Below are 14,005 nucleotides of genomic sequence, written 5' to 3' on the forward strand. Positions count from 1 at the left end.
TAGGGAGCCACACTTACTTTATTCAACACAGTACTTGATCAACATATTTCAATATAAGATTCTCAAAAAAAAAAACATATTTCAATATATACCATGTCTAGAGAAGAAACTACAAAGCCAATTGATCCATTTAAGCTTCTCCACATCGTTGAAAACGACGATGGTACTCTCAAACGTCTTTACGAATTTCCTCGAACCGCTGCTGCTCCTGATGATCACGATGGTTCCACGCCTGTGATCACCAAAGATGTAATTCTCAACCCAGAACACAACACCTATGTCCGCATATTCCTACCCCGTCAAGCCTTAGATAATAACACTAGCACCGCAAAACTTCCTCTCATCGTGTACTACCGTGGTGGTGGCTTTATTATTCTACATGTTGATTCCACACCTAATCATGACTTTTGTTACAACATGGCACATCAACTCTCCGCCGTGGTCGTCTCCGTTGAGTTCCGCCTCGCTCCCGAGCACCGCCTTCCCGCGGCGTACGATGATTCAGTGGAAGCGTTACATTGGATCAAGACTACACATGAAAAAATGATACGTGACCATGTTGATTGTTCCAAGTGTTATCTAATGGGTACTAGTGCTGGTGGCAATATAGCCTACCACGTGGGGCTACGTGTATCTGAAGCCGTAGATGATCTTGAACCATTGAAGATCAAAGGGCTTTTATTGCACACACCATTCTTTGGTGCAACACAGAGGAGTGAATCAGAGCTGAGGTTGATTGATGATCCAGTTTTGCCTCTAAGCAGTACTGATCTGATGTGGAAAATGTCTTTGCCAATTGGATCTGACCGTGACCATGAGTATTGCAATCCAACGGTGGGTGATGAATTTGATAAAATCAAGAAGCTGGGTTGGTTGGTTGTGGTGACGGGCTGTGATGGAGACCAATTGATTGACAGTCAAAAGAAACTGGTAGAGATGTTTAAGAAGAAAGGTATTAAGGTGGAAACACAATTTACTGAAGGAGATTATCATGCGGCGGAACTAGTTAACCCCACCAAAGCTAATAAACTATTTGTGTACCTAAGCCACTTCCTAGAAAAATAATAGGATGGTTAATTCTGTTTTTGGTACTTCTGATGCTACCAAAAACATGTTCCAATTTACTGCTATAAATAAAACTCGGAACCTATCTTTTTTATTTTATTTTCTATGATTAAATTTTTGTGAACCTTATTCTTATTATTATTTTTTTTAAGGACAAATTTTGGATACTAACTGCATTAGCTTAAAAGTTTCTTATGAGCATTCTAATTTTGTGTATGCTAAAAGTTTCCTATCTTATCTTCAAATTAGACTTGGTGTTTGTTTTCTTCTTAAAAGAAAAGACTTTAGTGTTTGTTTGGATGCTGGTGTTGATATCTGATTCTGGGAGAAAATGGGCAAATACCCTTTTTTGGGAAATTAAACATTCGTTTGCCCTCTTTCTGAAACTAAATAGGGAATTGCCCCTCTTTTGTAACTCGACAATAGAGAAATCGAGTTTTAATGAATAACTCGATATTTGTATAGCCGAGTTAGTCTGACCCTTCGAATTTTCCCCAATAAAAAAATGTTTGTGTAGACGGTCATAACTCGGGAAACTGGAAATCGAGTTATTTTCAGCGGTTTGAATCAATAGGACCCTAACGTCTCACAACGCTATTCAGTCACTCGCTCTCCCTGTACACTCTCTTTCCCTCGCTCTCTGCCATCACTCTCTCTCCACACTCTATCTCTCTCGCTCTGCGATCAGGCTTCCCCACTCTTCCTCGAGTCTCCATCAGTCGTCGTTGGTTCTCGCCGCCGCTGATTATAGGTACGGTCCTCTCCCTCTGAAATATTTTCTGATGTTGGTTAATGTTAGGTTGCGTTTTGTGTGGGATTTTGATTATTTTGTTGAAACTTAAGGAAGTAGTAAATTTACTAATGAAGATGAGAATTTTGTTGTCTTTTATATGCTGCAATGATGATTTTCTCATTAATGAGTTTAAATGTGCTTGGGGTTTTGATGAGGGGTTTTGGCAAATCGAGTGGTGTTATAACTTATATTTTCATAAATAGTTAATTAATAATTATCCGAAGCTTTAAGAAGTGATTTAAATAGTTCCGAAATAATTTTTTTTATGGCAAGTTCTTATTTATTTAAGAAGTGATGTTGAAAATCTTGTGCTCAAAATATAATGTCTTACTGAATCTATGCTTTTATTTTATATTAAATGTGGTTTACTTGTTAGAAAATTGCTAACAATGTATTTGCTGCCATGTCAGATATGCAGGCACTAGATAGAGTGCGGCCTGGACCCGATGTGGATACCCAGTTGGCCCAGCAGCCGAATCATCGGTCAAGTCCACTTTGGAGGTGCGCCGCTGACGAGGTATGTAGTAGTATTATTAATACATGTTTGTTTTATAATTACCTCGTGTTTAATCTCCTAACAGAATACTCGTCCGTGTGCAGGAGGCGCCTGGCATGATAAAGGTTCGACGCCGTAAATGTGTATTGCCACAGGGTGGGTTAGATCCACGTATCATGCAACACATAGATGCAGCAGGGTTGACTGGTTTATTCAAGGTTCCTGATATGGAGGTCGACCACGCCTTGATCACGGCGTTGGTTGAGCGGTGGCGTCCGGAGACGCACACGTTCCACTTACCCCATGGAGAAATGGGTATCACCTTGCAAGATATGGAGGTGATGCTGGGGCTTCCGGTGGATGGGTTGCCTGTCACTGGGAAGACAGACTACAAATGGAGTGAGCTGTGCGAACAGTTGTTGGGCCATAAACCTCCACCCCCGATACCAAACTCAAACAAGTCTACCCTTGCTGGGGCGAGGATAAGATACACCTGGCTTGATGCACAGTTTGCCGCTCCCTTAGTTGTGGACGCTGCTGACGAAGTCGTGCAGCAACATGCCCGCTACCACCTACTTGTACGGATGGGGGCCCTCTTGTTCATGGACAGGTCTGCGGACCGGGTCTTACTGCTGCCTCTGCAGTTGCTCAACCCAGTCAGCAATGCGAGACGGTATAGCTGGGGTAGTGCAGCATTGGCCTGGCTGTATAGGCAACTTTGTGGTGCATCGAAGAAGGATGCGATGCAGATTGGAGGAGCACTCTTGTTGGTGCAGCTATGGGCCTATTCAAGGTTCCCACAATTATGCCCTGTTGTGAGGCCGCCTCTACCGCCAGTGCACTCAGGGCCCCTTGCCATTAGGTACGTTCATTGAGTTCTCGTTATTTGTCTCTTTCATATAATTAAAATTATGCCAAACTAACAAACGAAAGAAACTTATCAATGCTTAGTATATGGATGTGAAATATAAAAGCAAAGTTTGTTAAATGTAAGGTTCAGTAATGAGCATTTGTCGACACCTCATGTTTGGTAGGTGGAGCGGGCCAAAATGCACCGCAGAGCATGCCACACACGTCCTTGCTGCGTACCGGGCGTCACTGGCTTCAGTACGGGCCGAGCAGGTATTCGGTTAATTTAGTTTGAATTCTTATGACCACGTTTCCCTCAATTCTTATGACTACGGGCCGAGCACGTTTTCCTCAAATGCACCGCACATGCTTTTATTTTCGTTTCCCTCAATTTTTATTTTATTTTGAATTCTTGGATTGTTGTAGGAATGAGTTGATTTCATAATACCATCCAATCATTTTGTTTGATACTTGGATTTCCATCCCATCATTTAACTCAATTGGAATGTCCATCGTGAAGTACTTCACATTAGAACTTCCATTTGTAGCACCTGCATGAATACTTGCTCGTCCTTACATAAAGTAAAACAAAAGTAAAAAATTCTTGAATGTTAAATCAAAGGGTTTTTTCCAAATTGGGTTGGATTGAAGGGTTTTTTCCAATGCAACCCAACTAACATGACTCAGGTTAAGTTGGGTTAAATCAATGGGTTATATATAAATTTAGTCATATATATATATAAAGTAGAATTTGGCTATATTCTTCATTATGTACGGAAACGTTTGTGATTTACACCGAAAAAAAAAAAAAAAAAACACAGAATAAATTGTCCCTTTTCCAAGATGTTTGAAGCATGTGCAACATGCGCAAAAGATTGAGCATGAAGTCTTGGTTTAGTGCAAGGCAGTGAGTTCAAACTTGTGTTGCAACCAAAAAACAAAAACTCCACCAATTGTTACAAATGTCATTAAGCTGATGCAATGAAGAGAAGACGCACATATTGGATTATGTAATTGGTTATAATTCAATGAGAAATGAATTTACCTAATAGTATACCAAAGATAATCAGATTTGTCTTTGGTTGTATTTGTGTGCTCAAGTAATTCATTTGATTTTAATGATGCATCTTCGAAACTGACGATGACATCTTTAAATTCTTTCCAGCTACTAACTGAATCAAAAGTTTGTGTTCATTTTCTGATTATGTCATTATACACCGTTTCAACCTACTTAACATGAGAAAATAGAACTTTTAGCCTGCTATGAAAATGAACTAAAAAATTTCAAAACAATATTTCTTAAGACTTTATATAAGGCGAATGATTGTAAACGCAGAAGATATCAATTAAATTCTAAACAACAAATTTCTAACTATAAACTTGACAAATATGGGTCTTTTCAGAACAAGGGAATCAAGGCATATTAGAATACAAATGATATTTTCAAAACGCATGGCCCCTGCGCAAGGATGACACGCATAAATCGAGAAATGGTCCAAATTTTTTTCTTTCCCTAATCCTTGCGTGAATTCTGCTTCACTGTCTTCTTCGTTGTTTTTGCACTTTCTGCTTCTTTACATGCGTTTTGGAGTCTTGCTCAACAGGTTAGCCCAGACTTGTGCTCATAATTCTTTTAGAGAGAGTTTGAATCTTTGATAGTTGTTATACTTCAATATTAAAGCTTTAAAATAGAAATTTTTTTTAGAACTATTGAAGCTTATTAATATTTCACACCTTCTCGATTCGCTATAGTTTTGGTGGTTGACTTAGATATTACCACAATTATATTCCAGATTTTCGTTGAATTAAATTTGCTGAGTTAGAGCTTCTCTTCACTGTTGTAATATAGTTGGCTGTTAAATCTCATAAAATGATAAAATTCTTTAAATTTAGAACGTTGGGAAAGCTGCAAATGTTAAACTACGAAAATTTTATCTAATTATTGTGTAATCATGACATGAGAGCAAAAATATAACCCCAATTTGTATTTTTGGCCTAAGTACAGAAACAGAGGGAATGATGACATTATTGATCATTGGCCCGTAAAACACATGATCACTTCTCTGGCTTTCATTGAAATTTGAAATTAAGCAAACTAAAGGATGGAGTTACTCTGCCTTGAATGTCATAGAGTGACCATAGGCTAAGCCATTGCCATAGCTTGTCCTTGTCCAATGCTGGATGGTTGTCATTGCTTGGGTCCACACTGTGAAATTTCCAAAATACAAAGCCATTAGTGCCCCCCCACTAGGAACTCGAGAGTCCAGGGTATAGGTTAAACCCTTTGTGAGATTTGGGGTTGTTTAGGATGCCAGAGTGAGCACCGAAGATAGTCTCAATTGTTGCTTTGCCTTCAAAAACTTACTAATGTTTGGAGTTTATGCATTTCACTACCCCTGTGACAGAACATAGCAATATTTAGTATTAAGTGACCATCTAAGGTTAATATAAACTTTTATGTTATCTAAACATCCGTTTGGGATGTTCTAGTTGATGGTGTTTTCATAGGTAGTCAATGTGAATCTAAGCTCTTTACAATTCATTGGTGCCACTGGTGCTGCAGGTGGTTTTAGTGTGTGAGCTCCATTTGGGCATAGATATAAGTTTCATAGGTACGATCGAACTCTCTTGGCTAGAAGTTTCATATGTACAATTGCACCAGATTACTATCACGCTCTACTTTAGTCGGTTGTTTTTGCATATAGTCTCAATATATGCTACAAATTTGATTAAACAAATAAAATTTAAGCTTGTACGGTTTGTAATTAAGCTTGTGAAATCACTTGTAATTAATTAATAAAATGTTATGAGCTTAAAACCATAGTTATTGCTCTGCCTAATAAGTAGACAATTTAGTATTTCTTCTTCTAACATAGGGGTATCCAGGATTACAAACATTGTTATTGTGATGCAAAAAACATTGTTACATTGTACGTTATAAATTACCTTTGCTGAATTGAAGGTTATATTTTTACAGTCTAGTAGAATACTGTTTGACTTCGATTTACGTATTCAAGTGGTATATTTTGAATATGCACAGCCTCGATTGTCTTCTTGGAAAACAATGGCCTAAGTTTAAAGAAACAAATAATTGTTAATCAGTGATATATGAGAAAACATAAAGACGCTTGACACATTACCTCTTGTTGTTGACCTAAATGAAAAGTTAGTTCGTGCTCCTTGCACCAAAGTTGGAGAGCACAATTTAATTGCAGCATGCAACTCCTTAAGTTGTCCCCACTTTAGCTGCCTTAATAGTCCTAAAATTATTAAAAGCTATGGATTATTAACGAGTACTTTATTCATATAATTTTAGAAGCGTGCAAAATATGCTGCTCACCATATTCTTCAAGAGGAATGTAATTTTAGACATTGACATGATTAGTTTGAGATAACTAAAAGGCTTACGTAATTTCCATCACTAAAATTTATAAGAAATATATATTTACATAGAAATATAATAACAGTATTTGATGAGGATTATACCATGTAATAATTTACATAGCTTCCATTTCTTGCAATATAAAGTGGTACTTGAAATGCAATGTCTTCAGTAGACCTTATAATAGTCATTTTGTTCTCATTCATTGAAACATTGTTAATGACTAATGCAATTAATGTAGCACAATATTTCTATTACGATAAAAAGATTTTGCGAAATCATCAACTTGGATTCATCTTACAGCCATAAGGATGCTGTAGTACCCTCCTCTAAGTTTGGTTCAGATTGAAAACCCTAGTATTTGATGGTGTCAGTTAGCTTTGAACCCTGTCCAGCATATGAACATGAGGCTGAAAATGGTGGACATGAACAACCTAGATCTTTTAATATTTTTTGCAGGTCAATTTTGTTGTTCTTTTAGTTTCTGCCCAATAATCCCTGAAGATTTTGTGTACGACTAGAGGCTAGAAATTCCATGCTTTGCATATTACATATCACAAACATAATGTTAAATTAGTATGATGTCTCACTATCACAAACATAATCTACTTATGCAGATTGTATGGGAGCCGTACACGCATACGCTAGGCTCCCTACCTGCGTATTGCACTGTTGGGCAGCATATTTGGAGGGCCGAGGTGTCGTTGATATTCTTTTGGATAGTGGAGTGGCATCATCCTAAGCGAGTCCTCCGTCAGTTTGGGATGAAGCAACCAGTTCCAAGTGTCGTGGATACATCGACTACCCTTCACAAGATATCCCTTCAGGGTAAATGGGAGAAGAACTGGGAGGTAGAACATGATCCCTTTATTCGGCAATGGGCCAACCGAGTGAATGTAGTTCGCGGGTCCGATCTCCTAGACGATGATGATACGTATCTCGTTGAGTACATGATGTGGTACAATCGCCACACAAGGCGGTACATAACACCAGAGTCTGCGTATTGGGAACTCATGGTGAGGCAACAATTCCTATTTTATGGATGAAACCATTGTTGGATTAAATATCCTCAGCAGCTTTATCATGCATGCAAAAGTCCACAATAATTATTGTTGTTACATCTCTATAAGTTTCTCTGTCATTTTGTTTTAAAGTGAAAAAATACTGCATGACATGTCATTATGTTTTAAAGTCAAAATACTGCATGATTTAAGTTGTTCATAACAAACTGAATTTGTCTTGATCCAATTTGTTTGCATGAGGAATGGTTAATGGGCAATGACTAATGATGACCACACCTTTGTTCATATAATTACATTCAACTTTTAAAAAGGGTAGGTTGGGTTGGGTTTTATTGTATTTTATTTTATTTTTTGTTTATTTTTTTTTTGTTTTTGGTATTTAGACTACTACTTTAAAATGGACGGTGCAACTCTGTGTAGTAGTGATAAATTCACATTTCATGATAGTTTAGATAGCCTTTCCTCCAGGACTGATTAATGTATTACATATTCCTTGATAGATATTACCTCTAGGATTGGGAAGTCCCTTACTAAACTGTTGGTAGAATGCAATTCCCAACAGCTTAAAGGTCATTTAAAATCTTGCAAGTATGCAGCAAGGAGATGTGCATTTATACTAGATTCAAGTATGATATATGTTCTAAGTTTTTGGTACTTCCCTTAATTGAAACTTGAAGCTTGCGTTTGATATTTTCAATTCATTTGATTTGGGCGTGTACGTTAGGAAATAATAACTTCAAAATATGTGTCCTGATTGCAATGTGATATTAATGGAGTTGTAAATCTCGTGAAGCCTAGATACAGAAGTGAAATTCTGATATTTTCACTTATGCTAAGATTGAACTTATGTACAACCAACTATACGTGTTTTTTAGAAGTATTATCTCAATGTTTAGATTGCGTAGCGATAAACATAACAGGAAACATACAACCTCCTGAGTGTTGGGTTGGAACTATAAATTTTTGCACAGGGGGGGCCAACCCCTATTTTTATACACTGTCTTTTTAAAGATGCTTCATAATTATAAGTAATATAAGGATTTCATTAGCTATGTTTGCTACTTTTTCTTTTGATTTTGGAACAGATTTATCCAAGTTTTGCATCATACTTGCGTTCTTGCTTTTATGACGCCCTTGTTTTGTAGGTTCGGACGATGATTAGGTCTATACCGAGGTGCGATGAAGGTTCTGACATGCACACTGACCTTACATTTACACTAGAGCTTGTGGAGGAGCTAGGCCGACTTAAATTGGCGAATGCGCTTGCAGAAGCAGTTGACATTGATACACAGGCCCCAGTTCGTGGCGGGCAACGTGGTGGGTCTCGTGGGGGTGGACATCGTGGAGGTGGTCAAGCTGGTCGCAGCCGTACGACCGAGTCGGCTCCCATCTACGAGGAAGGTAATGAGGAGGGTGTAGAAGAGGCATGGCTTGGCACTGATTGGGTACTGTCTGATGACGACGGCAGGACACCGCGATGCACGCCTGGCGATGGTGCTGGGCCATCCCATAGCGTCGATCATCAGGGCACTGTTCCAGCCCACACTACATCCCATGGTGCTAGCACGGACTTTGAGGGCCCTCCTCGTATGTCGCCCCCAGTTTTCAGTGGATCTGCCCATGATGGTGGATGCATATTTGTCCCCACACCAGGCATGCCCACCCCACCTCTAGTGCATGTGGACCCCACCATGTCAGCTCCATCTCAAACCGCCCACGGAGAGGCTGTACAGATTGAGCAAATACCAGCTGAGGACATTGAGCTGGTGGAGGCTTTGCGGAGATCGCGACGCCCGCGTGCGCATGCTCCCGATTGCGGGACCGGTGATGGTATGTACTTCATCTACACTTCCCATCTTCTTGAGCTACTTGTACTGTGCATTTGATTGATTATGTTAATTTAATTATGCTGTTGTGTATGATGAAACAGGTAAGATTAGACCTGTCAGGGCATATGGGCGGAAACGAAAAGATCATTAAATGCCTTAGTGTATGCTTATACTTCCTGCCTATAGGTGACTGCATAGTTACGTTTCACTTTTCTTCTAAAGTCGTATTTTTTTTTTTAGACCTAACTGCAATGGTGGACACGAAAAGGCCATTGAGCTGGATTGTCCTTGTGTGCTTATTCTTCATGTGTATAGGTGACTGGAATAAGCATGCAAAATGTTCTACTAATTGGGGAGAATCTTGGTGGCTGTGCATCTATTTCTGGATCATTGCTTGGGGAGAATACTGGCTGTCAATGTGTTTGTTGTCAAGAAATTGATATTTTGGAGAAAACCCATAAGGCGTATTGTATTTATTGATGTATTAGGAAGTTTTTCTGCACTTGGAGTTTTGATTGCAATTTGACAAATGTCTGGATTGGTATTCATTTGAAGCCAAACTTTCTTGTGTTTTTGTATGTTGTTAGCTACAGTAAAGTGGGTTGTAAGAGAGTAATTTGTTTTTTTATTTTTGTTATTTTTGTGAGAAACAAATGTGTGGTATTGTTGATAAGCAAGAAGAAGTAATTTGATACTTTCTGTAAAAGAGTTTGATGACGAAGTTTATGCGGATCAATGGCAGAACCAACTCCTTTGTAGCAAATCATTTATCCGAGTCTCTACAATGCTTGGCTAGGTATGTGTCTCTCTCCTAATTTTCTGATTCGCCTTCCCTACAATTCCTAGATTGGTACATCCTCCTTCCCATTTTATTATTTTTAATCTCCTTTAAATCCCCTCCTCTCTAGAATGATTAGATCTGTGTACATTTGATTACAAGTTCGTTAGTAGGAACTTTGGAGAATAGAATTTATATTTTTTTCTAGCATTGTTCTAGAGCAGCTCACAATATAGCTTACCCAAAGCTGAAAACGGCAAAAATCTTAGTTATGTGTGCATGTTTTGTTCCTTTCGCTTCTTGGGGTTTGTAATTGTTATTTATCATTGTATATATTACCTTTTCATTTTGGTAGCAAATTGGGAACCCAATGAGAAACATTTAATTGATTATTGATTTTTTCATCAATTAGCCTTCTTATTTTATGATTTTCAGTATATATATATATATATATATATATATATATATATATATATATGTTGTGTCTGTCATTGGCCAATGAATCAAATCTTGTCCATCATTTGCTTTAATGAATTGATGGAGGCATTAATGAAAAATTTGCATACTGTTTGAATGTTACTTTTATTGTTTGTGTATTGCCGTTTTTTGGGTTTGAATTATTATCTATGCTTACAAAGGTATATGCATTTTTCTCAATAATTTTCGGTTAGTATCTAATGTCTCCTTCACCACAGTACATTAAGACGTTGGAGAAGTGGCCAACCTTCAGAATCCTGGGAGGCTCATAAGGCAGCAATCCAAGCACTCATAAAGCTGCCTTCAGGCGAGCTTGTTACAGGTATAATATGATTCAGTAGATGACTGTTCTGCTAGATATTGTTTTAGATTTTGTTGGTAGTTGGAACTGGTTACATCAGATTGGAATGCATTATCAACTACTTTGTCTTTCACTATGAACTTATGGGGTTCATTTTTATGCTACCACGATTTTAGGTTCAAGTGATACAACTTTAAAACTTTGGAGAGGAAGCAAATGTACACATACTTTTGTTGGGCATACAGGTATTTTTTCCATTTATTTGCCTTCATTGTGCTTTATATATATATATATATATCCTTATCTGCAATGTGTTGAAATCATGTGGGAATGAAAATAATTGTAGATTTTGCAAACTAATGATGCTGTAAAATTTTCTTCTTACATGTCTGTTTGGTGATCATCAAACATATTTTCTTTGAGCTTCCTATAAGTTAGAAGTGGAAGAAGCATTTAATAAGACTTTTGATCTATAAGTTGGCATTAATTGACCAAACTGTTGACATGGGTAATCGTCATATGTTTAGTGCTTTACATGGTTTGATTGCTAAAAAATTTAGACATGATGATACCTCTTTGTCTCCTGTGGAGTATTTAGTGGGAAAGGAATGCTTGCACTTTTGACGGAAGTGCAAGCATTCTTGATTTTAAGTTGCTCTTCCGGACTTTATCTAAGCGGACTAATGCTTTGGCATTCATTACCAATCTGACTGGTTTTCTATTTATCTTCACATGATTGAGAGTTGTGTTATTTGCTTCAAACTTGGCTTTATAATATGGCTTTATATATCATTGATAAAACAGATCAAATATAGGCTGATGCACTTGTTCTGAGGGGGATCAGTTGCACATTTAAGGAAGGGCACAAAATACGTATTGTTGGCAGAATTGGCAGTGGCAAGACCACTCTCATAGAGATGAACCTGTTTTGTCCAGTGGAGCTAGCTAGAGGGAAGATATAGTAATGTATCTATTGAAACCTGTAGTATTCCATGTAATGTTCACGAGATTACGTAACTTTTAAATTTTAAGTGTTCATTTTTTTTCTAATTCAGAATAATATTACAAGGTACATCATAATTTTAGGGTTTTATTTACTGTGTTTGGGATTCAAGAACCTTTATATAGCTGTGTTATTTGTTTTTTTAGTTGGTTGGTGTCAATTTTTATTCATGGTCATTTTGTTCTGGACTTTCTATATTGTGGCTATTAAAATTTTCAGAATTGACTTGAAGAATGTAGATAATTTTCTAATGTTGGACGATTTATCATGTATGAATAATTCCAATCCTATCTTTTTTAAACTTTGAATTTTCTTTGATTGGTATGGATTGCAGTGAATCCTCCAACGAGGAGGATTTCCAAATCGTTCATGTAGAGGTTATGCAATTCATTGTTGTTTTTTACGTCATGTACATTCGTTAATCGTGGCTCATTGTGTATAGGCTGATGTAGTATTTTGTAACTACACAATAATGGACTGCAGTGAATCAAATAGACGGGGTACGACCAAAGCTGACTGAATAGGATCAAATAGAGTAAATAGAATGTAGTACACCGATTTTCCTAGAAACCACAGTGGACCGAATAAGACCAAAGTAGATATAATGGACCGAATAAGACCAAAGTAGTCCAAAAACAAAAATAATAAGGTTATTTTTCCATATATACATATCTGCCAGTGAAACAATTGGAAAACGATGACACTTCTACTTAAAGCACACATGACAACAGATGGTACTTGGAAGTATACATATCTTACTAAATACCACAACAAGAAGTCGTACTTTTGCATTCATGCATCCGTACGTTGTCTCGTGGGTGCATCAACTTCATCATCCCCCACAACATGAGCCACCACTTCATTCAACATGTTTGCACTCAACGTTGCGATCCTCCTTGCGTGGTCACGCTCCTCAATGGCAACTTCCAACTGATACCTTAACAAAGTGTGCCTAATGTCTCCACTGCCATAGTTGGTTCCTTCGCTTTGAGAAGTGCTAGGTGGAGTTGAGGTTGATATGTTTGGAGTTTCCCACGATGTAGACACACCACCATGCACGCCCATACCATTACCATGCAAATACTCCATGTATGCAGCTTCGGCTTCCCTTCGATCTTTATATGATTTGTGATTGGCGTTTGGGAATTTATGAACTTGTCTACTCGAATCTAGCCAACTGTCGTATATGCCTGGAACACGACCGTTAAACACAACATAGGTTCGTCCCATCCTGCTCTACAAAAACGCAATGGTGGGAACTCTTTGCACTAGAATGTGGTTGCACCTTCTAACGTGTGAAGTGGGCTTTTGTAGAGGAAATGGGGCTAAAACTCGAATCTATAGAAATTGAGTTATAGCATGCGGAGTTATATGTAACTCGACTTCTAATTAACCGAGTTTCTGAAATGCCGTCATTTCAATACGTCTTGTCAACAGTAACTCGATTTATGTGGTATCGAGTTTTATATAAAATCGATTTCTTTAATATCGAGTCATGTTGTCCCCCTCCCCACATTTCAGAATCCATGCACGTGTCTGGCTCTATCTGTGTTGAAAACCTTCACTGTCTGGTCTCTGAAAAAGAAAGCCTATGAGGTGAACAAAGTTTGCTAACTCTTCTGCCATTTTCCTTGTCATTATTGCATCCTCACTAGGCGTGCTGTTGCTGTGGTCCCCTTCTTCTTTGTTCTGGCACATCTTCCCTGACAGGTATATATTCACTTACATAACTACTTATAAATGGATTGACTTACATAACTACTTATAATTTGGATTGCTTTCTACAACTGTCTTATTCTGACATTATGTGTGTGTATATATATACATAAATGTATGTATGTATAGATATATGTATATATAGACAAACGTACTTACCCATATCATAAGATGTATATGTGGCATTCCCAAATATATGTATATATACACACACACACACACACACACACACACATATATATATATATATACATGTATGTATGTATGTATATGCAAATATATGTAAATATAAAC

At 37.7% G+C, this 14,005-nt stretch overlaps 1 protein-coding gene, 3 long non-coding RNA genes and 1 pseudogene across 6 annotated transcripts in view; 4 read left to right on the plus strand and 1 right to left on the minus strand.

Moving 5' to 3' along the window:
• LOC126699257 (uncharacterized) overlaps positions 1–14,005 on the minus strand; it is a 43,673-nt gene continuing 29,668 nt past the window's right edge. The window contains exon 2 of the long non-coding RNA XR_007646731.1: positions 1–275. This is a non-coding gene — a long non-coding RNA (uncharacterized LOC126699257). The remainder of the gene's footprint in view (positions 276–14,005) is intronic.
• LOC126699256 (carboxylesterase 1-like) overlaps positions 70–14,005 on the plus strand; it is a 44,406-nt gene continuing 30,470 nt past the window's right edge. The window contains exon 1 of one of the 3 annotated variants that reach the window (XM_050396990.1): positions 70–208. In XM_050396990.1, the coding sequence (XP_050252947.1) occupies positions 94–208 (115 nt within the window). In that variant the 5' untranslated portion in view covers positions 70–93. Of the gene's footprint in view, positions 1,042–14,005 lie in introns of all 3 variants that reach the window. The other 2 variants (XM_050396989.1, XM_050396991.1) reach the window with 2 other exon arrangements.
• Positions 4,598–4,708, plus strand: LOC126701293 (U6 spliceosomal RNA; annotated as a pseudogene).
• LOC126699259 (uncharacterized) lies at positions 9,373–9,990 on the plus strand. Its single transcript, XR_007646733.1, has 2 exons — positions 9,373–9,437; positions 9,538–9,990. It is a non-coding gene; the product is annotated as an uncharacterized LOC126699259 (long non-coding RNA).
• On the plus strand, positions 10,908–12,085 carry LOC126699258 (uncharacterized). Its single transcript, XR_007646732.1, has 3 exons — positions 10,908–11,013; positions 11,169–11,237; positions 11,797–12,085. It is a non-coding gene; the product is annotated as an uncharacterized LOC126699258 (long non-coding RNA).

Source organism: Quercus robur, chromosome 9 (genome assembly GCF_932294415.1).
Source record: "Quercus robur chromosome 9, dhQueRobu3.1, whole genome shotgun sequence".
Lineage (NCBI taxonomy): Eukaryota > Viridiplantae > Streptophyta > Magnoliopsida > Fagales > Fagaceae > Quercus > Quercus robur.